The 27,622-nt window shown below is 34.7% G+C and overlaps 1 protein-coding gene across 2 annotated transcripts in view; it reads right to left on the minus strand.

Annotated features, from left to right (window-relative positions):
• The window catches only part of CSMD1 (CUB and Sushi multiple domains 1), a 1,065,169-nt gene that overhangs the window by 183,315 nt on the left and 854,232 nt on the right, over window positions 1-27,622 (minus strand). For both annotated transcript variants that reach the window (XM_038133051.1, XM_038133050.1), the window contains exons 22-23: window positions 25,385-25,554; window positions 18,492-18,648 (exon numbers count right to left, since the gene is read on the minus strand). In XM_038133051.1, the coding sequence (XP_037988979.1) occupies window positions 18,492-18,648; window positions 25,385-25,554 (327 nt within the window). The remainder of the gene's footprint in view (window positions 1-18,491; window positions 18,649-25,384; window positions 25,555-27,622) is intronic.

A 27,622-nucleotide genomic window follows, 5' to 3' on the forward strand; every position in this document is an offset into this window, starting at 1 on the left:
TAGAAAATCAGAGAACTTTAGCAAAAGGTTTTGAGCAGCATTCAATCAACATGAAACAAACACTTCTCAAAGCATTCACTTGGCCCATTCAACTTAGCAAGCTCCAAGCCTCATCAATTTTAAGTTTCTCAAAACATTACTCAAAATCCCAAGATAAGGTAATCAGGAGAGAAAAGGAAAGACAAAAAAGGTGTACAAAAGAACAAACATAGCCGTCACTCCTGTTTCCGGTGGTGTTCAGCTGATAGAGGTTCTAAGAGGAGGCAGGGTCAAACATGCTTGCCTTGTGTCTTGCTTTATGTACCCTTTGGCTTTTTCTGGGCCCTACCCCAGCTGAGGCTTGCAGTCATTTGGCCACTTAGGAGCTGGGTTAGGGGCTCCAGAGTCAGGTGTGGAGCATTGCCTCCAGTGTGGCAGGGATTTGCAGCCACTGCAGGGCTGGGGGAAGGGGGTATTGTAAGGGGCAGTTCATCACCTCACCAGAGCAAGACCCACGCTGCCCCTTTCCACACACACATCCACACACCCACACACCCACACCTCTGAATGCTTCAAGCCAGTAATCCTTCCAGGCTCTCACACTATGGCAGGAGGGTTGGAACCAGATGATCTTTAAGGTCCCTTCAAACCCAAACCATTCTGTCACAGAATTTTCTATCATAAAATTAGAAGGCTAAGTTTTAACTAGTCTAGGCCACTTCAAATGTCAGTAGAAAAATATAAATTTCTGGAAACCAATCTATCCCTTATATCGACTGGTGTTCAGATCAGTCAGCTCAATAAGCCCCTGCAGACATTTTATTTTTAACTGAGCCCATATTCTTTCTTTATATAGTAGTCCAGAACTGAATGCTGTTCTATCACATAGACACTGCATCTCTCTCTGTGCTTATATCTAGAGAAACATCAGGCCTCAGGAACAATGACAATAGTCTGACCAAAGTAATACACTCTTAAATTCAGTTATCCTTTAAAAGAGCATGGCTTTTATAAGTCCCTTCCTGAGAAATCAGCTATCTGTCTACTGTATTATGTCTGAGATTGTTTGGGAAAGTCCAAGACAGAAGGCAGCAAGAGAGAGACAAGTTAGCATTTACTCTAACATTTTGTCAGTCAAAAGAATCACTTCACTATATCATGCCCTGCCACTGCTTAGTTTACTAGCAGAGCTGTAGTTTTTATGTCAGATGGAGTTATCTATAATCACAGTAAAAAAGGATTATAGAGATTTATCATTATTCTCTTGCAAAAAGATTGTTTTCATGTGAATATTTGCACATCCCTGCAGTTTGTATTTGCAGAAAAAAAGAAGAAAACAAAAGAGCAGTAATTATTTTAATGGACTCTCAGCAATGATTATATTAACAGTCACATATAAACAGTTTTCTGTCTTTTAGAGTTAAAAGTATCTTATGAAGTATGATTAATCTCATCCTAAGGAAGAAAATAGTAGATTGGATGGACCTGACAATTCTAAAAAGGTCTATTTCTCTTCACACACTATAAAGAACCATGACAATTTAGTCATTCAGATGAGCTGAACTTTACAAGACATAGCTATATTTCATTATTTTAATGTCCTTATTAAACATACAGAGACATTTATGTAAAACCCTGAAAATGTAAGTTGTTTGATACATAGCATTATATTTAGTGCTGATTTAGTAACAGCATGAGTCAGTGTAACATTATTTCTCTGCCACTGGTCTTAGACACTTTCTCATTCTTTATTAGATGCAACCTTTGGTTATCAAATGCAGTGGCATGTGATTGACAGATGAAACACCCCTGAATAAAGAATTTACTTGTGTCTCATGAAAAAAACTTTTCATAACACTGATACATAGTTAGAGAGATTCATTCTCCAATACCTTGTACCACATAAAGAAGACAAGGTTGTCAGGGAGAGGTAATATCTTTTATAAGATCAACAGACACATTTGGGTGAAATGAAATGGACTTTTGGATGAACCAGCCTTCCTAGTCTGCTACACAGGCATCTTCACTAAAGAAGGTATCAAGATTGGGATAAAACTGTTGTTCTGACTTGCTATCATTTCATGTACTCCAATTGGCATTCAGTTTTGCACAAGGTGTAAACATACATGAAAGATGTGAAGAATTCAACAGATTATGTCACAAGCTTTAGAAATTTGAGAGAAGCCTACTATAGCCTGCCAGCCTGCACTTTGTCTATTCTTGCTTGAAACAGGACTGAGAAGCACAAAATATATTTTTTGTTTTTATTTTGCCCCATAAATAGCTCATATCATCATTGTAAGTCACTTATATCTTTTAGTATCCATAAAGGTATTTCACCTTCCTTGCTTTGTAGATTCCTACATGTACTCCAAATTTTTTTTTTTTTTTTTTTTTTTTTTGCCTGTGAACATAGTTTTTCATCTGTCTGTCCCAAGGTGAATTGCCTACTTCTTCAAGAGCTTCACACTCTACAGATACTCATTGCACTGCATTTTTGTATCTGTAAACAACAAAGTACCTCTGCAAATTATAAATAGGAAAACAAAGCTTTGTTAAAAACACTCTAGTACACAGTGGCACATGCAGGAATTTCTCAGCCTGTACATATGTCAAAGAACATTGTCTTCCAGAAACACACTGATTTTTTACATCATTTTAAAATCTTATTTTTAACATTTTTAAGACTATATGAGCAACAGGAGAATCAAGATTTTTCTGCCAGTTCATTATAAACTAAAATCAAATAATTATTTGGGGTAAAGTGTCAGATAAGATGATTGTAGAGAACATAACATTTTACTGTGTTAAGTGCTAGAATTTAATTTCCTATTTCACAAACTATAAATTAAAAAATAACATGCAAATAAAAATATCTAACTGGAAGAAAAAATATAAAACTTAAATATCCTTGAGACATTAAACCCCTCAGTATTTGTTGGTTTATTAAGATTATTCACACATTTCTATCAAAAAGACTACCTTGATTTTTATTTCTAGGTATTGATAATTTATGATGAATTCAGCAGTACTCTTAATTTTGTTTGTTTCTTTTTTTTTTTTTTTTTTTTTTTTTGTATTTCAAACTTTTTGCATTTCAAGAATAATCCCTTCAAAAGCCTCCAACAAACTAGTTGCTGGCATTTATGCCAAATTTTTATTATGGCACTTTGAATACTCTAGAAAAAAACTATAAGAATTACAGTACATAATTTGCAGCCCCATGTTCACTACATTTCTCCACCAGCAAGACAACCATTGTTTATCAGTAGACATATTAAAAACTGGGCTGTTTTACATGGATGTAGGTGCTGTTCATCAAGTGCAAACACAGCAGTATCTTGCCCTTTGCTCTCCTTCCTCAGTTTCTTCCCCTTCCTCTCATACACAAAACCCAGAATGTTTGATTCCCTTTTTTCCTGATGCACTTGTAAATCTGGAGTAATTTATCATAAAGGATCATAATTTTATGAAATATCATTGTAGAAATGCTGCAACAGTTGCTTCAGTGTTCAAGTAGATGCTATGAACTTTTACAACAGGGGAATATGGCCATGAGTTCCACACATTCCCCATATTCGAGTTTACCTGACATTGCAGCAAACCAGCGTCAGAGAAATTCTGCCAAGGTTCTTACTGCTGAGAGAGATTATTGTATTGGAAAATTGCTGCCAATTATCTTATTCTTGAGTTTCATTATAGGATTTTCAGAACAATGAATGCATAAAAGCATGTTAAATTAAAACCAAACCAACCAGAATACATCTTGATGATTTGCTGTAACTTCCTGGCACTATTCAATGGGATTTACTCTGTCACATTTGATGAAAATAATAAGGAATACAGAAATACAGCTGTTAGAGTAAAAATCATTGACATATCTGTAAATATATGTAGACTATTAATTACAACTTTTTTCAACTCAGTTTAATTATGATGGGCACTGTGGTATTAGCTACATTAGTAAGCAGTACAGTATAATATAAATAAATCTGGGCAGCAAAGTGATGAAGCTGCAGATTTGATGTCCATACTATGTGCAATTGTTTTTTTTCCTTGGACTAGCTTTCTGTCCATTCGTGGGTGGAATATGCTACATGCATCCATGAAGCATAACTCTCAGTTCAGCTTCAAGTTTGTATCCTCCAAAGCCTGTTGTCAATACAAAGAAGAGAGTGTTCATTTTGTGTCTCCAAGGGAAATTTTCAGGGATTCTGTATTGGAGAGTGTACTTATAAAAGAAGTTGACAACATCCTGAGGTATCTACAAATGTTCCCTTCGCTCACTTTGAAAGGAAGAATACCATTAACTTACTATATATATGTGTGCATTTACACTGCATGTAAACTTACAGTGGCTATATGAAAAGTAAGTAATCCAAACCAAGTAATTTCCTACTAGAAGAAGAATTACGGCATTTTGAAACAATGACTCTGCTAAAGCCAGACACATGAAAAAGTATACACCTAAAAGGTATATTAGCAACCTTTAGGTACTTGATCCCTAATTTCTGACTCTAACCTTGAGTTCAACACTAAGACATGCCTATGAGTGGACAAAATAAACAAAGAAAGACACTGAATTGTGAGCTATGGTACTCATCCAATTTTTACGTCCTACAGAAAGGTATGTTGATGCATGTCACATTAGGACTGATTTAGTAGAACATATAAGCACACTGTTATTAGTGATCAGAATATAAGCCAAGAAACTAGGTTGTAGGGCTTTATCTCTTCCTTTTTTTTTTTTTTCTCAGTAAACCTTGTTCATGTTTTTCAAAAAATATACTATGCCAATTAAAACTACACTTATGGAGATAGAAGATAACAGTTTTAAAAAAGAGGAAATACTTGAACTGACAATAAAATAAATGTAATCTCATAGCCCTCAATATTGTGGTCCCACGGTGCAAATTTGTTCAACTGCTTTTGACATTTTAGCTTTATTTACAGCTATGTTGAATTCATTATTGTTTGTCAATGCCATGCTGACTTTATGCCAAATCATATATAAAACTGCCATAAATGCACAAAATGCGTACAAGTTTTCCTCTGTATGCACTCATTAATTTTACAGGAATTCAATCATGTGTTTGTGCCAGATTCAGATCAGATTTGGACTTCTGGGCATCCTGATGCTGTATCAATTCACTTTTGAGACTATGGAACCTTGGCTTCAGATACTCCAGAACACTGTAACTGCCAAATAAATATTTCTTCTTGTAAATTCAAAAGCGTGAAACTGTGCTGTAACTTCTGTTACCCTGAACTGTGCTACATTGCAGTAAGAACTCTACCTAGAAAGCGTCCAGAAAAAACTGTAAAGACATTTTAAAAGAAATGTCATCTGGGTTGTTTTCAAGACTTTACATGTCTAATCTAAAGATTAACTGGTCTGTAAAAGATAAAAGCTATAGCATGTAGGTGTAGATCAACAGTATCAATAATCTTGGCTTGGATGAATAAGTATATACTCATATAATTTCCTGATAATATTACTGTTTCTTAAAGATGAGGAAATAAATAGTATTTCAACAAAAATATAATTATTGTTAAGAAAATTTCGCTAGACAAGTAAATTATTTTGAATGAAAAAAGTGTTTTGCACCTTATACATTAAACACCAAAGGAATGTTAAATACTCTTTAATAATATCTAATAATTATATCACTTACTCTAATGTAAATATAGAGTGGGTGGGCTCTGCACATGCCCATTGTAAAAAGGCACTGTCTTTTCTTTTCTGCATGCCATGGAAGACAGAACACACAAATAATGTATAATCTATATCCAGCTTCTTAAAGTGATGTGATAAAAGATTTCAGGATGACTTCAAAAGAAGGATAAATGCTTATAAAAATCCTATTTCAGTACACATAAGGAAATATTAACAAGTTTTATTATAAAATAAAGGTACTATGAAAACATGGGAAACACCAGTGACTCTTCCACAGTTGCCTAAATATGAAGTCATTTAAGCTCATAAATGTAGTCTATATGTTTAACACAGAATCTTTTTGAACTAATAAAGAGTAATGAAAAGTATAAAATGGTACTTGAGTTGATGTTCGGGGTATATAATGGATTTCTAAATGCATGTAAAGTCAACAAATACTCATTCTGTGGTTGTTGCATCCTAAACATCCATAACATAACCTATTTAATTAAATCTATGCAATTCAAAATAAGAGTTCTTGGCCTTTTCATTCTATCTTGGAACCACTTATGTGGAACTCTGTCCTGAAACCTACAGCTGTAGGAAAAACACATGTACTGGAAAAATGGCCAATTACAAAATCTCTACCTAATTAAAATTATAGAAAAATCTATAGAAAGAAGTGTGTTTAGATAATGTGGCTAATAGTGAGGTATCAGAAACTACTGCTTTGTATCCTTTGGAAATGGAAATACACTTTTAAATTCCCAAAAGATTAGCAATCAATTGGCAATTAATTTTGACTATTTGGATGAAACAGTCATTCACTGGATAACACTTTCTAATAGGAATTTCAGCAATTGTTCTTTATGTGAGCAACATGTAAAAAAATCATGTAAACCTGCAAAATATATAAAATAGAGATCTTAGGACACTATCAATAACAGGTCTTTTGAATATCAAATTAAATTTTTTTTTTGTAATTTTCTCCTGTTATAAATATGTCACAAAATGTTCTAAGGCCTTTCCCCACGCATTTCAAACCAGGTTCTTTTTGTCCATTTATCCATTCAATCATTTTGTTCTTCCTTTCTCAGCTACAGTGTCCCCATATACAAATAAAAAATCACAAATTTAAGAAGCAAGTTACATATAGGTAGAGGGGTAGCAGAAGACAGGTTTTTATTATTTTATTGAAAGACAATACATAAATAACAATACTTAAGAGAGATGGGTATGCAAATATTTGTGCCTGCAGCATGACTGCTGTGTATATATAGAAAGCATACAAATAAATTTTGCAATCAGCAAGTAGGTGAATAATTAATCACAACTTATACTCCATATAAGCAGCAGGGATTAAAGGTGATATGCCGTGTGCATTTAAGAATTCTAACTTCAAGTATCTAAGGAAAGATATCGTCAGGATCTCCATGTCTACACCCTCTTTTATAATCAGTGGGGACATGACTGATACAACTACTCAAAAATATTCTGTAGCTGGCTTGTTAGAAGAGACTGATCTTATCCTTTTTCTGGGAGAGGGGAAAGAAAAGCAGAAGACAATGTTGGTTTTTTTCCCTGTGTTATACAGTGCAAGATACTTTGACTTAACACATACCAAACACTTAAATATTTGCAAATTTATTCATTTCCCCACAGTCTTTTCTAAAATACATCCTTAGAGGAATGAAGTCACCATGAATGTAAAGGATGGATTAAAAATGGAAAAAGCATTGTACAAACTTATAAAAAGCAATATGGCACAAACAGGACCAAAAGTTAAAAGAACCCCTTCATCTCCAATTGTGTTTGTTCCTTCACACACTGACAAGTGAACCACCTGCACACATCACCTGTTATTCTGGTGAGCAGTATTTTTCCCAGAACTGAAAATTAACTTCTCAATACACTGAAGAACTGTATAACAAGAAACACATAAATCTTGTCTACCTTTCATCATCCTGTTTCAAGCAGCTCTTCCCATCTAGAAACTTTATGGAAGCAGAAAGAATAGAAATAAATAGGTTTATAGCATTCATTTTAACTATCTTTGTTGCAAATAGTCTTCTTTTTGCATGCATCCCTAATTCTGCCCATATATCATGTATACATAGTTTTGGCAGGATGATTTTAATATGCATAAACTTATGAAGGAATAATCTTAATTTTATTATTCAATAACTTTCTTAATGTTTTAAATAATTAGAAATATTTAAAAACTGTAGTTTAGCTGAAAAAATATGAAAAAAATCTGTTTCCAATTTATTGCTAATCTTCAGTTATAAAATATGACTAGGTTTGAGGTCACCAATCTTAATTTGTTGAAACGTAAACAGTTCCTTAATATAATAAAGGGAATAGAGAAAAACTCACATTCTTCATTTAAACTGTTAATATCTTTACAAAGTAATTCTTGATTTTGCTTGAAAATTCATTTTATTAGAGAGGGAAAAAAGTCAGTCAGAAGAAAGTTAAGATCAAACTTTTATCTTAGCGGCTCCCACAAGTTATTTGAAATGTCCAACATGATATACTATATTATCTATTATTATATGCTATATATTATATTTTATATAATTATAGGGTATATATAATATACTTATATATAATTATATATTTATATAATTATAGGGTATATAACTATATATTATAGGATATATATCTATTATACTGTAATTTTCCATAGGGCTATTATAAATATGGAACGGAATAATATAGTCATGTTTGTGTAGCTTAAATTTTATAATTAGATTGTTACAGTTAATATTTCCATAAATTAACAGCAAGTCAACAATAATGCACTTAACAGATCTTACATTTGAATTGCAGCAAGAAGGAGCTTGCAAGAAGGATTACTCCGTCATTCTAGGTTTCTAGGTGCTGGTCATCTACCTGACTTAAGAAACTGTTTATCAGCCTCCCTTTCCCAACAGATAGGGGTGAGCCAATAATTCTAAATGGAAATGATCATTTTTCATTCAGCATGAGGCCAATGTAGGCAAGAAGGCTGGGTTAAAGAACAATGGGATATTGGCAGTTCTGTTCAAGTGTTCTAAGTTTTCAGGCAGGAATTCTTGCTCATGGGAAAATTCTAGTAATTATAGCAGAGGGAATAAATTAACAGTAACTCTAGTGTCTACTCATCTAAAACTTGGAAAAGAGGAAATGATTCACTGCAAATAAACAGAAGTCTTTTTGTGAAAAACAGAGGAAATGAGCAAACTTTTGGAACAAATCCCAGCTAAAACTCATTAAATCCAGCTGCACATACATATAATGACAACATCTATAATGGCTTCATAGAAATAGATTTTTTTTTAAATATGACAGAAAAGAAATTTAGGTTGGAAGTTTCAAAGAAAGTAAAGAAGTTCTGTCGTTCAAACCACTGCATTGACAAATTCATGGATTCTGTCTCCAATAAGGTCTCAGTAATAATGCTACAAATATGATCACTTCTTTGATATTAAAGCAATATAATCTTTAAGCCATCACTCCTGAGATTGTCAATTTAGATGGAATCTGCTTGCAAATTTCAGTCACATTTTTTAGCTATGATGAATACATCAGAAGATGAGAAAAAAAAAATACGCTAAAGAAGCTGACCTGAATTGGCATCACTGAAACATCTTACTTTCATACTCTAAAGGTAGAATTTTAATATAAATGTGAAATGCCATAAGCATATGGACACCTACAGTGATCTCTACTAGCCGCTCTCTCCCACCTGCAAAGCTTTAATTGCATTTTAAACTTTGCAACAAAATATTTTTAAAAGCACCCCTTTTCTTAATAATAGATGTGAATTACAAAACTGGGAAAACCCAGTGTTTTTAAGAAGGTAAGAATCTCTGAACCATACACAGAAAAGTTGGGAGACCTTCAATTGGTAATTTTCAGAACCAAATCACAATAACCTTTGACAAATTACCTTTTCCACATGTTTGATACCACCTTCATATCAAACCATTTTTTTTCTTAATTGAAAAAGAGAAATAGTTAACATCTTCCTTCTTTCTAACCCTATTCCCAGAGGGGTAATTCAGTGACTTAAAGATGATAATTTATGTAAATTTGGAAATTAAATATTTTTCTTTTTAATTTTTCAGGGGACTTAAAAAAATATTCATTTAGTTGATGTATATTTGCAATACACATATTTTAATTCAAACAAAATCATAATTTTCACTCAAGTATTTTTTGAAGAACACAATTTAATACTCATGGACTATTCAGCCTGTACTCCTAACATAGCATGCTATTACTGTTCTATTTCTTGTGTTTCTTCCTCTTCTCAGTTTCATTTTTGCACCCTCCTTTTTACCAATGCAGTCTCAGTTCTCCACTCCATATACTTCTCGGCCATCCCCTCTGGCAATCTTCCTCTCCTATGTTTCTATCCTAGCCTTTTAGTCCCAAAAATCACCTTTCCCCATAGCCTGTGGTGCATTTCTTGCCTTCTGTACTCCGCCTTAGGACTCCCTGTTTTGATGTTAAGCTTCATTTATTCCAAGCTCCCAGCATATCTATCTATTCCCTTCTTTATCTCTTTTTTCTAGGTTTGGCTTTTACATGTCTGGTATTGTAACCAAACTGCTTCATCCTCATTTTCTCAGGCTACCCACAAGACACAGGATATTGGTGGGTTTACCCCAGATGGCAGGTAAGCCCCCACCCAGTTGCTCTCACAATTCCCCATAGCAGGATCTGAAGAGAATTAGGAAGACAAAAGCAAGAAAATTAATGAGTCAAGATAAAGACAGTTTAATAGGTGAAAACAAAACAAAGCAAAAACCCCAAACACCACAAACCCCAACAAGTGATGCAAACCCAGTCACTAATCAACAGCAGACTGATACCTAGTCAGACCCTTAGCAACAGCTACTTCAGAAACACTGCCACAGATTTTAACTGCTAAGCATGACATGACATGACATGACATGACGTGGCATGACATGGCATGACATGACACGACATGACATAACATGGCATGTGTCACCATTCAATTCAGGTCATCTGTGTCCCCTCCCACATTCTCGCCCACGCTGAGCCTACCTGCTGGCATGTCAGAGCAAGTAACCTTAGAGAAGGCCCTAACACTGACAAGCACTGCTCAGCATTAGCTGAAGAATCATAGAATCATGGAATTACTAAAGTTGGAAAAGATCTCCAAGATCATAAGTCCAACCTTAGACCAAACATCACCATCTCAACTAAACCATTGCATTAATGCCAAGTCCAGCTGTTTCTTGAACACTTCAAGGCATGATAATTACATCACCTCCCTCCACACCCCCTTCCAATTCTTGACAATCCTTTCAGTGAAGAAATTCTTTCTGAAAGAAGAATTAACTCGATGTTTTCTTAACTGAAGAAAATTAACTCCATCCCATTAAAACCCAATACAGATGGAGAAACTGGTCATGTCCATCCTAATCCAGGCCTGTTGAGAAAAAGTATTTTGGAGTGCTCATTCATGGCAGTGGGGGTTTGAAGATGTTTAGTCTCTCCCTGCCTGTGGCAGTGGGAGTTTGAAGAAGTTTAGTCGATGTCTGAAGTTGTTTATCCCCTTGCCATGGCAGTTAGAATAATTCCAGACTTTTCCCTCTCTGTCCTCAAAAATCCTGTACCTTTATCTAGAGAATTCCCTGTCAGTTATGATTTTTCCTTTCTGCCATTGTTCTGTGTCGTTCCTGCTCCAGGCTGTGCTTACATTTGCCACTCTAGCTAGCTAGACAGTCCTCTCCTGGGATTCCATCCCCCTCCTCCATAAAAGCCGCTGTTTTTCTCTGTTTCCCTGCTCTTTTTGCCGTTGTTCCCCCTTTGAGTCCCACCATTCCTGCGTCCCACCTGGCGCAGTGCAGAAGCCAGCAGCCCCGGCTCGCCCCTCTGCAGCAAGAGAGAAGAAGGCCTGCACGGTGTGGCATCAGCTGTCCCGCTATGGTGACAGGAAAGCCGAACTGCTGCCCATGTTGCCACTCCTGCCCACGCTGCTGCCGCCGCCACTGCTCGCGTGACTTCTGCCACAGGACAGATGGCTGCCGGCAGCGCTGCCGCTGCCCACGAGATTGTGTCACCTGTCTCGCAGCAGCGCTGCTCCCGCCACAGGAAAGAATAAGCAATTAAACGTGGCGCCGCCCTGGCATCACTTCTGGACGGAAAAGAAATAAAGGCAGCTCAGAGAAACAAGCATGGAGCCCTTCCTTTTTCCTTTATTCCAAATCCTTCAGCATTGGGTCCACATTTATTGGCCACTTCTGGCAATCCGGACCCTAGCCAGTGGCCGAACCGCGATCCAGCCTGCCGGCAGCAGAGGTAGGGCGTGGCCACTCCTGGCGCACGTGCCAATCGCCTCCCGCAATTGGGGCACAATGTCACAATGTCACTCATTCATAGGGTAGCATTTGCTCACATAAGTCTATACAGCTAAAGATCTGTACCGCAAAAAATCTGGTAAGATTTTCCTGAAACAGGAAAAATGCAAAATGTCACCATGCCAGTGTTTCCATCTACAAAGCATGGGTTAACATAACTTTTCAAACAGAAGGTTAATACAGTGCTTATATTCACCTAATAAAATGGTTTTAATTGTTTCTGTCTTAGAGATAAAAAAAATATTTGGCACCTACTGTGTTTACCAGAGTAGCAGCTTCATACACCTCTTTAAATCAAAAGTGAAAACCAATCTCAATTATAAAAACTGGTTTAAGACCAATTAATTTTTGGTCATACAAAGTTTTGAGAATATGAGGGAACGGGGAAAATATGTAAATGTTGAATATTTTGGAAGCAGAAGGCAATTTATTTTCTGGGGGAAGATGGAGGGAAGAGACTCTGATGTCATCATGGTTTTCATCCAGATATCAAAATTCTTGTACTCAAGTGAAATTAATATTTCTAAATTTTTTTTTTTACATTCATAATTTTTGTTTTTCAAGTCTGCAAGTTTGACTTTCTTTTAGAAGATTTTTTTCTCTGCATACAATATTAATTTGGGGTTACATTCATTTGGGTTTAGTCACATAATGGTACTCCTCTTAATAGGACCTGTTACTACGTCATACATGTATCAGTTAAGATGTACTAATTTAATAATATTTGTCTTTGGTGTCTTATATTTTTACTGCAGTTTGTGAAGGTTCTAATTGGAACAGATCTTATATACAGAGTAGTTGTGGAAAGAAAACTGGAAGAGCATCTTTTCGTTACTGGATTTTTCTGCTAAACTGACATTATACACCCTGAGGCATAGCCACTAAATTCCTGAATTTGAGACTGATTGTGTGCTAGAACAATAGTCTGAGTCTGCAGTTTCAGAACATTGTTTTCACTGACATTCTAACTTTTTCAATTACTGCAGAATAAGAAATTAACTAAATTAAAGGTAATGATTCTCTTAAATTAACTAATAAATGGTTTCAACAACTTATATGAATTTAGACCAATTCAAAATCACATCCCATGCACTACCTTTCACTATCCCTTGAAAGCAGTAGGGTTAAAGAATGATTATAACACAGAACTGAAACTGAAAATTAGAACTAAATATTTAGCAGTAATTGAATACCATGAATGCTAAACCAGTGCATCATGTCCAAGAAATGCATTTAAAACTTTCTTTCCTTAAACTGAAAAGTATATCTTCAGACCAATGAAAAGAATAATGTAAAACCACTACCTATGCTAAATATAATGAATAATAAATGCAAATGAAAATATTAATCCTCATTAAAAAGAAAAAAAATTCTATCTATGCACAATCCTAAATCTGTGGTAAATTCTGTGGAGTAGAGCACAGGTCAGGGGCCTGAACTCTTCTGAAAGAAATGATAGCCATAGAGAATTCTGTTATCAGAGAAAGAAATGGTCATCATGGATTCAAAATTTGAGTATGTTACCATTAAATTATGATTTGGGCCTACACAACAATCATTTTCAAAAAGACAAATCCTTAGTGAGATTTTTTTCCAGCCCTCATTTCCATCTTAGCACAGAAGTGAAGGAGAATGTCTAATTTCACATCACAAGGAAGTGGAGGATATAAATAAAAAACAACTGCTGAGGAACTGACATGGAATCTGATTTTTAATCTATAGCAGCAAATCAGGGACAGATCAGTGTCAGGCCTTCAGAAATCTAAACTCTAGTTACAGAGTATGCCACAAATTCCTGAATAATTTTCAGGCTTTAAAAAGTCTGTAACTAGTTCTTCATGTTTCTGAAACACAGAGGAGTCTGTTGAGAGGCAGAATATAGTACTGAGTGGACCAGTGCAGCCAGGCACATTCCTACAGATTGTATCTATCAGTACTTCTGGATGGACCCTTCCACTGACTTATTACAATATATTCTAAGGTTTAATCTGTGGGTAAGTTAAACTTTTGCTTCTAGTATTTACTGGACAGGACTGGGGAACCATGAAATTACCATAGAGAGCTAGATGAGCTGCTCCTAAAAAAGATGTCTAGATAAGGTCCAACAGCAGCTTCATGCAATTTCAGACAGACAACTGCCAGTGCAAAGCACATGGTAAAAACCCCTCAGGTCTCAGAAGAGTCCAATGAGCAATTCTACAGTGGTAAAGGTCCTTAAACATCATGAATATAGGCATCCATCATCAGGCACCATGAAAAAAAAATAGTTTTGAGGTTTCTAGATGGCACTGTGAAGGAAAAGAGTGTTTTCTTCTCAAATGTTTGGGAACTTTACTGAGAAAATTGTGCAAACCCACTACAGTGCCGAGTGATCTGTGGTCTGTACATGACCAAATAGATCACACAGTAGCAGCATTAGACAGTACTCAGAGGGTCACAAAACATTTGTATATAACATGCATGATAAAGTGTAAAGGTATTATTTTTTGTTTTTACAAAAGCTAAGTGAGACTATGTTCAAGGAAGGTGGATTAGACAGGAACAAGGAAGCACTCATGACACAAGTCAGAGTAAGTAAGCATGATGAGAGAAAACACTGTTAAATTTCCTCTTGTGTCAGGGCTGTGATAGGGGAATGGTTAGGCATGGAACGGAGACTGCCTGTTTGTTATTCAGAAGCTGTAGTGAATTGCTCCTTATTTAAAGTTGCAGCCTGTTACTTTTACCAGACAGCTGTGTTTTGCTTTTTCTGCCTGTCACTGTGTGGCATCAATAAGATTTGGGTTTTATATGAATGTCAATTTAACATTAAATGCCATTGACATGACAGCACAAAGCACTGGCATCTTTATATCAGAATGGGCAAATCTTTTAACTGAGCTGTGAAAAGAAAAAGTTGTGGGAATCCCTGTATCTAATCTCCTCTACGCAAAAAAAAAAATTAGAGACATCTCAGGAAGAATAGATTTAATCAGATGGAGGGGAAAAAGATCCCCTGAATAAGAAAACTGCAATTATGAAAGAATAACAGACATTTTCTAATAAAAAATAAAAAATAAAGCTGTCACACGCGTCAATAAGCATACACTTAAATTTTTACATGCAGATCACTGCTTATGGCCTCTACTCATAGGGAATTAAAGTTATCAAAATTGTGTTGCTATTTCCTTAGCACAGAGATATAAATGTCCACAGTCATTCCCTCTGACAGAAGTGTAGAGATACTGGAAGTGGACACTTTACTTTATTTCTACTAACACACTATAAGGAAATGGCTTTATAAACTTGTTTTACACAGAGTCAACAAGCTGCCTTCTTTGTTCCTCATTTTTCTTCTCCTCTGGTAGAGTCATGTTCAGCTATTGCTCAAATTACTATTTCATTGGCTCTTACTCCATATATACTTACCCTGCCAATTTCAGGCTAAAATATTCTCCATTTTTCTGAAGTTGTTTCCTTAAATAAAATCACTGTAATTTTAGTTTTCACTCAAAATATTTCTTAGTTTCTCAAAACAGATAACTTGAAAAAGAGTACAGATGTTTCCATGGTTTTTTCTAGTAAAAATACCTCTACCTATCAGGACAAATCTATTTTCTTGAAAGCATCATGTAGTTTTAGATCAAAGAATAAGATAACTATAATTTCCAGCTTCCAATCAGTATTACCTGAATCAATTTCCTCTATAGAATATTTAATGAGATTTCATTTAGAACTTGACTCCTTTATAGATTTCCTTTTAATATCTGCTTATATTCTGATTTCTACAGTTTATAAAAACATCTTGGATTGTGAGCTTATGAAATTTGGTTTTACTATGTTGGTAATGAGATTCTGAAAACAGAGATACAAGTTTCTTTATCCATATTTCTGTCCTCATTGATCATTAGCTTTTTCTTCTACTGTATTTTAAAATTTAACATAACCTTCAGAATTCACACCATCAAAAAAGGATGGAAAAGTAGTGGCACACAAATGAAATAGCAGACTTTCACATTAGTCTTTTTAATAACAACCTGCAATTTTACTTCTTAATTTCAATAGCAATAATAGGAAGAAAAGTACTACAAAGACCAACAATTAAGGGCACTTGATGATGCCTTGTGGGTAACAAGAACTCTGCATGCATAAAGGAAGTAACCTGAATTAATTAACCTGATTTATTAGACCATCACTTCTCCTATCTCTGTCTTATGACATTAATTATTCAATTTCATTCACTCCAGCATATATATTTCTCATTTCCTCCAGTGAAACTATATTTTAGCACCTTTTTGCTTTGTTTTAGAATTTTTAAAGTATCTGGCAATATAGTTCAATTTGAAAAGTGAATAAATAAACTTCAGAGTAATCTTTCAGTTAATTCTGCTGTAAACTATAGCTTTGTTAATACAAAAAGATAATTATAATTTTTTTATTTTATGTATTTACTGAATGAAAAATGGACATATTTGTTTGGTAACTGAATTGTAACTACACCAAAAAATTCAAAATCCATCAAATAATGAGTATAAATTTCTGGTATATCTGATCACTAAGATTAATAATACTAGGATAGGACTTTCAGAAAAAGAATGTGAGTCAGCCCTGCAAACAGTTTTCAAAGCACTACAAAAGAATACATCTTCTCCTTGTGTTTTTTACTTGCATTAATTTATGAATAATTAAAAATCCCACACTAAAGGGTTTGGAAAAAGCAGTTACAGTAGAAGGAAATCACCTGGTTCGATGGTCACTGTCTCAAAATTTATTATATTGAATTTGGTTTCCTGAAAATACATGTGAGAAGTAAAGAATTAGTTCATATTTAAAACTGGGGATTGTCTCATGTGAGAGAAAGTAGGAAGAAAAGTCCTTAGAGATAACCTTTTCAACATGAATGGCTGGAAACTGATAACATATGATAAAATAAATTAGACACTTGGCAACCAAAATTTAAAAAAATGTAAAGTGTTATGCAGACATAGGAATATAAGTTTTGCCTTTCTAGCCAGTACTAAAATTACAGTTAGAAAATTATTTCAAATGCTGTCAGAAAATGTGGAAATACTTGGAAGAATAGAAAACACGGTTTAAAAACTAAGCAAACAATCAGGAGAAAAAGGCTTAAGACATTAGTTATTGTATCTTATCTTACACAGAAAAATATGGTGCAAGAGAGCAAATCTTAAAATAAAGTGCAACAAAATCAAGCAATTGGATGTAGAAATTAGACAAAATTCTATTTTCAACTAAAATTACATTCGTAAACCATGGAACTGGTCACGGAAGCAGGATTTAAAAGGAACTGATTAGAGACCCTTAAAATCAGAGCCCCTAAATAAGATTTTTTTTTTTTTTAAGCAGATGTTTGGTTCCTTTTCTTCCAAAGGAAAATTTCTACAGTTTCTCTGGGCAAATTAGACTAGATTTCCCTAGTCATTCTTCAGTGATTCTGTAAGAAAAAAATCAAATCTAAAAGATTATTCCACAGCTTGCTCCCAACCAAAGGGAAAACATCAGATGTACTAAACAGAGCAATGGTTCCATTTTTGTGACACACTATGTTGTGGTGCTCTGCTCTGCAAGTTTCTACAGCAATTCATGGAAAGTAATGTGTAAGATAAAAAATTGAAAGTAAATGGAACTTGGAGATTCCTTGAAACCTGGAAAAATATCCCTTCATATGTGTTGGAAAACAACTAGTTATCCCCGAAATTATTCCCCACAAGCAATCTTTTTTTTTTTGCCAGCAAAACTGAATTCAATTAATTGCATGCAGTCTATGGGACAAGTGTATTGTTTGTCAAAACTTGTTCATTCTGGTCTCCTTCCAGTATACTCCACTCTGATCCTGACAAGCAGTCAGGCCAGATTAAGAGTGTACACCCAGGTACTCATTTTTTCCGTTTAATTTTCATTTGTACATCTTTTTTCTTTTCTTTTCTTTTTTCTCTTTTCTCTTTTCTTTTTTCTTTTCTTTTCTTTTCTTTTCTTTTCTTTTCTTTTCTTTTCTTTTCTTTTCTTTTCTTTTCTTTTCTTTTCTTTTCTTCTTTTCTTTTCTCTTTTCTTTTCTTTTCTTTTCTTTTCTTTTCTTTTCTTTTCTTTTCTTTTCTTTTCTTTTCTTTTCTTTTCTTTTCTTTTCTTCTTTTCTTTTCCTCTTCTCTTGTCTAAGTTGACTGACTACAGAGATTGAACTTTCCATTTTCCACGACTTTCTGTACATTTTCTGTTATATTTTAACAACTAATATATTCAACACCACTACTAAATCCTAAAAATAATCATGCTTTCTAAGTTTAAAAACATACAAATTTGCTTTCAACAGTGTTTTTAAATTACTAACAATTAACCAGTCATGCAGACAAGTAAAACTCAGTCTCTTAAGCACAGTGAATTCTAGGAAATTACCTTCAACATTCAAAAAGACATCACTACAGCTGAGAAATACACATTTCCCTGCAAAGCAATCAATCAGACCATATTTATGAGCTACTTACTTGTATAAGTCAGCTGAAATCCTTGGTCAGTATCAGATCCATTGGTATTAAACTCTATCCACATATGGTTAGAGGTGCTATTAAGAATAACTCCCATCATGTCATTTTTGGTGAAGACTCCAAGAGAGCGTGAAGAACTGTCTTTTCCATCATACACCTTGCAGAAATAAGAGCATGAAATTGGACATCAAATCTAAATATTTGAAAGACCTTCAATTATACAATAATTCCAAAGTTAGCAGTGTATTGCCAATAGTTTCTCCAAAACCTTTATGTATCTATTTTGAGAGGTATATACCCCTGTGTTATATAGTTCAGGGAAATCCTAAATATTCTGTCCCTCTTAAAGTGTTTTATGGTCTTTTGCCTTTTCCGTTTTGTGAGCTCATCTTCAGCAAAATTAATATTTATATGCAATTCTGTCTTCTGAGGTTTGGTAAACTCAGACTGTTTTCTGGATTATTCACAAAGGCCAACAGAAGTATAAGTTCTGAAATCACCACTGAAGGTAAACCCTTACAGCCTACTCTGTTCTCTCCTGTCTCGATATAACAACAGCAAAAATGAGATTTTAAGTCAATCTGTCATCTTTTATCTCAGGCTCTAAACCTCCAGCAATTTTGGTTTAATATGGATTTAACAAAGACTGATAAGTTTTGAAAAATGTATGTGAGTCTATCTCCAAACTAATTGTAGAGATGTTCTTCTTTATTTGCCACGTTACTTTGGTGAAAACTTTCACCAATATCAATATATGTACTTTTTCAAATGAAATTCTTAAGAATGCCCTTTTGATGGCTCAAAAATACAGGAGAAGTACAAACTCTTGCCAAGGAGATAATTTTTTTTTCTTATTGCAAAACCTTGAAAGCCACAAAGTGCAAAATAGCCTTCTGCAGTTTTGTTTTGTTTGTTGGTTTGTTTTCTCAAGATGAAGTTTAAAAGCTAATTTCTTCTTTAAATTATATACATCTCCTCTACTTTCTCATGGAAAAATAAAATAAAATATAAATTCTGTAAATACACACCATCCATGAAATGTCATGTCGATGCTTACACAATAGCAAGAAATGGATTTGAGCAGCTGGTTTCTGATAGGAAGTGAAAGATGGTTTGCCCTTATCTCATGTGCCCAAGAGTGACTAGAGACAACCAGCACAAAAGCTACCACTACAGTAAACATTTTAAGCAGTGGATCTTCATCCTTCCACTAGCAGACCTTGTGGTATAGTGTGGATGTATACTGATTCCAGTGAGAAGGAGGAGTGACCCATTTAACAATCTAAATTGCTACATCTGGGTCACAGCCAGTTCTTCCTATTTGAATGCCCAGTTACATCTATTACAAAATTTAGAAATGCTACTTTTAAGATGACAGACCATTGCAACATTTGTAGGTGAGGACCAACAATTAAAAACAGTTCTATTTTTTCTGTGGAGAAAATAGCAGCATGCCATCCATAGGTAAATGTCTTGAAAGTACCATATTCATCTCAAATGTCATTAAGAAAATAAAATAATAAAAACAACATGCATAAAGATTTTTTAAGAAAAAAGCATATGTTTACTTTTATAAACCTATGTAGATATAAATAATTACTTACTCTAAAGGAAACTTTTGAAAAACAATAGACAAAAACAATCAATTGCTAGCAATTGATAGAAGAATACATTCCATCTTTATTATTGATGCAAAGATTGTCTTATACCAAGTCACACAGAAGAGATGTCTCAGAAGATACAACCCATTGTATTTAAGGTTCATGCAAGCAGTTGCATGTACTTAAGGTCTGCCTTTCTTGAAAGAAATATAACTTTAAGCTATGCTAAGAGTATCTGAAAAACTACTTGCAATCCTCTAACCATTGTCTTGGCACAGAACTACTGATCAATTTCATGGACAGATTATGCTTTATTTATTAGAGCAGGAAATCTATTGTACAAAGTAAATAATAATTTGTTCCCCATAAGATTTATTTCCATAGATATATTACACTTGATATGGGAGATAATACTTGAAATGGAGTGTTCTAATAATTGTCATTAATTAAAAATGCTCTAGTAATTGTCATCAATTAAAATGCTGCTTATGTTTAAGAAAATATTTTTCTTCATCTATAAAAGAACCAACCAAACAAACAAAAACCCCACAGCTAAAGACTGCAGACATCTTGTTTCAACAGTGTTCTGCCTCACTGACTATTAGAGCTACTCTTCCTACCTGAGGACCAACAAGTTAAGTAATAGAATCCCACAAGATTATTCCAGACCCAAATGAAAAGAGTGTTTCATGAAATAAAATTAAATATGAGAGGTCCTGTGGAAACAGCTGTAAAAAAAAAAACAAAACCAAACAAACAAACAAAAAACCAAAAAACACAAAAACCCAACAACAACAACAAGGCTGGTACAATTTTTGGTGACACTTGTCCATCTGTTGTTCACATTATATACATAAGCAAGTACTTATGAAGCAAGTGAAACATCCTTGGTGAACAAATACAAGCACTGAATCTCCCTTGTCCACACTGAAAAGTTGGTTGAAACATCCTAGAAAAGAAAATGCTTTTTTACCACTGCTTATGATGCTAATTAATGTGGGCCCAGGATCACTCCAAATAGACAGCTTGTGTACAACCATTGTGTCATGCCATATACCACTGATTCCAGCGGTACAGAATACATTCAATAAACTAGTCTAGGCTATTTATCACTATTCATTCATATTTAGTACATACATTTAACTTATTTAGGAGAACCCATTTGAAATACAATTGCAATTACAATATCTTCAGTCATGAAGGAAAAAAGAAGGTCTATTTGGCAAAAGAGATGAAAATCAGAATATTACATTCTGCTTTTTCTCTTACCTTTGAAAAATTCACTGCAATTGTATTATAAAGATTCTGGCATAAGCAGCCACCTTAAAGAACTATGAATCTTCAAGTGGCAGTTAAAATAGGGAGAACCAGGAGGATGAAGTACTAGTGAGTGAGAAAGGATAAGCTCTAAAATAAAGAGATAATCCAAGTATTCACTTTTGTCATATGCCCTTCAATGGGGAAACTGTTTCTATTACTTTACTTGAATTGAAATTTCCATCACATTAATTTAAGTTCTAATTTTGTCACAGTTATAGAACATTTGCCCACAAATTACAGACATTAACCTGCCTGCATTCTTCCTGAAAGCAATACGTTTGACCCTTCCTCACGTACTTGTCTTTTGATGCCAGAAATACTCTTGCAAATTATATGCCATTCCATACACTCTACAGCCTCAATAGCCAGCCTCAATATTCCTACTTGAATACTGAGCTGAAATATAGACCTGCAGATTAGTTTATATTTTCAAAGCAAGTAAACAGTGATAGAGTAGAAGTTAAGTCATCACAATTTGATTGTCTACACAGTATCTATTGTCAGTGCATCCCTGGACACGTCTAATGCCGACTTACTAACACCTTCACAAATATTCCCTGAGAAAGCATAGATGCAGGAGCTGCATAGGCCAGGGACTGTTTCTCAGACACAGTTCCAGAGAGCTACCTTATTGTGCAAGATGTAAGAATTTAACATTAGAGGTGTAGCCAAACTGCAGAAGCTGGTCTGGGGAACAGTGCGGGATGATCACAGTGTTGTTGGAGCTGTGTTTAGGATTAATTTAGCCAAAGTATTCAGGGATGTCTCTTTTCCCCTATTTTTGACAAACTGAATCTGTTTGTTTTTCTTACTGGGGTTAATAAATGCAGACAAAAGAACCGGACAGCACTACAGTTATTTACAAGCAGAAATGCTCCAATAACAGTGCTAATGTATCTGCACCTGCTGTGGGAATGTACAACACTCACCTGAAGGAGAAGGAAATGCTGGCTAGAGTTTCTTGATGTTTCTTGAAGTTTCTCATTCTGACAGTAAAATGAAATTACTTACAACTAAACTTACCCAATTTCCTTAACTGCAGAGATTTTATATCATAAAATCATTCCAAAGGGGCACTCTTTTAAAATATTCCTTGGAAGCTGGGCAGGCAAGGCCTATATAGTTTGCTGACATTGCTAACATTCTGAAATATTTTCACTACATCCTTATGGAGTTCGAAGTGATCTTACCTCAAACAGTAACATTAAATGCTTAGTCTGACCACTCCTGGTGGGTTGATCTTGGGATTCTTAGAGATGAGTAATGAGATGGTTGGCTCTCACAATTAAGAAGTGAACATTATATGTATGTTAAGAGAAGTTTTGTAAATGTGTAGTTATGTAAGTGTATGTTTTGTAAATGTATAGTTATGTAATATGTCCTCCCCCTTGCATGGTTTTCATGGGATGGCCTTGGTAGTCAGGGCATTTGGGGAGGGTTGGCTTGATTCTGTGGTAACACCTGACCTCCAATCAAGATGTAAGAAAGTGATCTCCACCACTACACAGCAAGGAAGGAGTTTACTGACAAGACTTTAGGAGGGACTAGAGGTATAAAAGGCAGAGCACCCATATTGAAGATGAGCATGTGGCTGATAGTCACGGGGCCTCCCAGTGCTATAATTTTTCCTTATTTAGTCCTTTTTTTGGTATTTTTTGTTAAGGTTTAATAAACCTTTCAAATTTTAAAAGTGAGCAAGATTATTACATTATTATTACTGTCTTTTATCAGCCCACTTTATCACGCACTTCTGTGCAGCATTTTTTGCCCTTCTTTAGCTATGTTTCCCCAAGGTGCCCCTGCCCCTGCCCCTGCCCCTGCCTTTGCTACACCCTGTGGTGCTGGAACTGGTTGTGTTGTGTCTGGCTGGAAGCAGCTGTGTCCAGCTGGAACCGGCTGTGTCCGGCTGGGGCAGCCCTGGCCTCCCCTCACGGCACTGCTGCTGCTGCCGGGGATGGGCACTCACACGCAATGCAACACAGTGTACATAGAGATTTTTCTTGTAAAACAGAGTGAGATACTGAGCTGGAAAAATGCCCTATATTTCAGCACAAGATTTATAAATACTCTTAAGCTTAGTGCATCTCTTGCAAGCTGCCAGCAAGGCAGTCTTGCAGCTTCCTTGCAGCACAAGATAGAAGGCTGGGGTTTATAACACATTTTGCTCATATTTTGGGTGCAGATAGGAAAGAAAGCAAGCTTTAAAGTCCATAGCCCTGCCAACATGCTGATTCCAATGGAAATATGTAAAAGGACATCCTGGCATGGGAATAGAGAGGAAATAGACTTTGTTTTCATAAATGCAGGTAATAGAGATACCTTAACTGGTGGAAGAGAGCTTAACTGTATAAATGGAAGCTGTGCTGTGGCAACTGACTCAAAACCAGAGAACAGTCCCTGCAGTTCAGACATCAATACAATTTTGCCTTTGCTTCCTTTGGATCCTCTGAAGTACTGTGCTAAAAGGTCTATAAAATAAAGTATCTAACAGGTTGCTCAGAACAGCTTGTCTCAGGCAAATCTTTCTTGTATCTCTGGGGAATATCACTAAGTATGCTAGACATTACTTACGAGATGTTCTGAAGGATAACTGGGTTTCTTGAATGTTTCTTTAGGGTTTTCTAAGGGATTTTTTGTTGTAGATTTTTAAGTAGCTCATTAAATTATTTATAAACCATATATCTGCAAAGCTTCTGAGAGACTTATGTACCACATTCTAGCAACTCAGTGGGCAATTAAGTTCTATCTTCCTCGCTGCATCTCTTCAAAGCAAAAATACTTTTGGGGATCTGCACTGTCAGATCATGGATAATGGGAGCAAAGGACAATACAAACCACATATTTCATCCACCTACTTAATTCCCTTTGGTCTAAAAGCAAAACCAGGGTCTTGCACTGTTTTATACATGGTAGCATTTATTATCAATGTTTTTGTTGGTAAAGACAGAGAAAATGCTGTTCTTTTGACTGTAACGTTCTGCTCGATAAACTAAACTATAGGTTTTGCTTATTTCATGGTCAAATGAGGTACTTGTCAAAAAGAACACATATAATAACAAAGATATAAATGTTTATGTTAAAATGAAGACTTTTTTTCCTCCCCACTTTCATCCTATCTGTAAATGCCTTGTTTTTTGCAGGAAATTAATTGTCACACTTATTACATAAGGAAGCTCTTAAGATGATGAAATGGATAAAAATATAGCCACCAATATTTGACCCATAAAAATTATATCTTTAAACTCCTTGTGAGAAGCACGCAGTGTGAATTTAAAAAAATTAAGAGACAACAATTTCTAACATGTTAAATGGGTTACTGGCAGATATCCAGAAAGGAAATTGCTAACTGAATTCTGAATACTTTGTGATTTTAGGTATTAATTAACTGAAAATTTGGGGATATAAAACTGAAATACTAATTTACTGTACAGTCAACACGTCAGACGAATATTAGGATTTTCAGTACATACAAGAATGCAACAGCTACTATTAGGAAAAAGCAGCTTATTACCATGCTGTAGAAAAATATATGCTCAAAATCTATATATATTTAGGCTGTGTTTCAAACCTCCCCTGCAATGTAAAAGAATGAAAGATTCTGTAACTACTGTTTTTGTCAATATTGCAATGTTAGTTTTCATTTAGGGAAAAAAACCAAAAATCCCTGTGCTACACTTATAAATACTGTGTAAAGAGAAAAAAATACTAGATATTCAAAATCCAAGTTCAAATTTTAGGTTTCCTTTTAAGATTTAAACCACTTTAAATAGTCTAATACTTCTGGAAATGTAATTGAAATCAGAATGTCTAAGATAGTTTCTTTGAATCTAGTATAAATCACTGAATCTCGTATAAAGGCATGACACTATCCACCTATTGGATATGAAAAGAAAGATTAATTGCCATTGGAAACAGATTTATTCATGCAACGTGAATATTTAGCATAGAAAGTGAAATAATTTTTCTTATTACCTTAACAATATCTCCCTCATGCAGCTGAAAGCTCCTGGCTCTAAGATGGATCCCTTTTCCAGCCTCAGTTTCAATTTTATAGATACATTCATGGTTGTTGTCATAATTAGATGGAAAATTTGGAGACAATAATGTTCCTTCATTTCCAGAGACAGTTGCTCCACATTCAGCTAAAGAAAATAGACACATTAAAACAAAAGAAGTGAATTATCCAATTCAAGAAAATATGAGTTATTAGCAATAATATTTAGACTCTATGAAATCTCTAACAGGCTATCTAGGAAAAATATATTCCTAACAGGTCTCATCTGTAGGACCAACTCCTAGAAACCCTATCAAAGTTGCCATCTCCTGCATTTCACTTGGTCTGTTTATTATGTGCACTTATGTGCTTTTACCTTCAATTTATCCCCTAGTCCTCCCATCAGACTAACCAATAATGCAGGTTAGCCTGGATATTAAAAAAAAAATAATGCTTTGCTGAAATATAGTTATTTCAAACAAACATAATATTGATTTTACCTCTGTATTCAGCTTTACAAATAAGTATTTAAAAAAGCAGACAATAAGCTGCTAAAAAAAAAAAAAACAAAAACCAAAAAAAACCCACAACAACAACAAAACCCCCAAAAAACCAAAAAAACAATCTGGTACTAAATCAAGAGCATTCAAAATATGTTTTTCTCTACTTGGAATAAAACCAAAAAAACCCAAAAAAACCCAAAAAAATTAAACCAACATTTATTGACATCAGCCAGTGACAAGGATTCAGATCCTTTCATTTCTGGGTAAAAAGTAGGTGAGTTTTTTTTCACAGCCATCTGTAGTAAGCACCTATTGACACTCTCATTACACATTTCTTGTTGTAGCTCCCCAGTAAAGAAAATGATGAAGAGTAGGAGGAGTGCTATGTTCCAGACCATGGACTCAGTTTGAATTTTGAATAAAGACTAATAAAATTATGCCAAATATGCAACATAAATTCCACCACATAGATGAAAACATAGATATAAAAAAGACAGCAAATAACATTGGTGTACTGTTCAAACAGATACTAAAACCACTTAAAAATGACCTAAATACACCTTATAAAATCCCACGGTAACATTAACATACCAACTATTAATCTTCAGCTTCTTTTTAGGTGCATGAAATCGATATTGATATCTCATTTTTCAGTCTAGGGATGAAGTACACTGTGGTTTTTTGACCTAAACATCATTAGACCTCACTTGGAGTTTTGTAAAAACAAAACAGATAAAATAATAATAAATTAATGTATTATTGCAAAATAAGAGATACACCCTATCAAAGAAGGGCTAGGTTTAGAAAATTATCTCTATTTTTTCTAAAAATGTTTAATAGATTTTTAGGGGCTTTAGGATGGTAAACATTTATTTGAGAAGAATTTAAGAAGAAGTGTATGATTTATATTTGCAAAGAAGCAGTCTAAACATATTGATTTTACATTTCTGAGGCTTCACAGATACAAAATTTATGTCCCTGTTGCTTTTGAAAAGTATAAAAAGAGTGTATTTTTTTACTTCCTCCCTACAATTAATCTGAAGAAACAAAGGGAGTAAGAAGGAGAAGGAGAGGACAACAGGGATGGTTGAGGGGAAGTGAAAAGGAGGGAAGTAAGGATGAAAAGGGGAACATGGGAAGGGGGAATGAGACAAATACAATCTTACATGGAGCCTTATTTTTAGTCTGCATTTGGGATCACCTTAGGCAAAATGAAAAAGCAAATCACCAATAAACTGGCTCAGGATCTTTATCTAGCATGTTAAATTAGAGTTCATTCACTGTTTTAATGTAGAGCTTTATATTCTCCCCTTCCTTAGCTTCAGTTTTGAGCTATATTATATTCAACGGGCAGAAGGGTGTTGGAGAATAAGAACCCCTGCCACCAAACTTCAGACAGATGAACTCTTTCCTTGTTGGAGAATGTAGGATGCATAAGGTATTTCTAACATGCCTAAAGTCACCTTACATTGTCTAAATGTTTCAAAGAACTGTAGTACACAGAGAAACTAGATTTTTATTTCAATACTTCTTTGGTAAAGCATGTCAAGTATTTGATATCTATTACACACGGGACTGATTAAGTTTATAAAATGTAATTCAAAGCAATGACAAAATTAATGCCACATTAATGTAAAACATTTAAAACACCAGTACTCTACACAAGCCTTCTGCAAACAAGTGTTTGCCTAGGTAAAGATGCATGCAAAAAAC

Source organism: Motacilla alba, chromosome 3 (genome assembly GCF_015832195.1).
Source record: "Motacilla alba alba isolate MOTALB_02 chromosome 3, Motacilla_alba_V1.0_pri, whole genome shotgun sequence".
Classification (NCBI taxonomy): domain Eukaryota; kingdom Metazoa; phylum Chordata; class Aves; order Passeriformes; family Motacillidae; genus Motacilla; species Motacilla alba.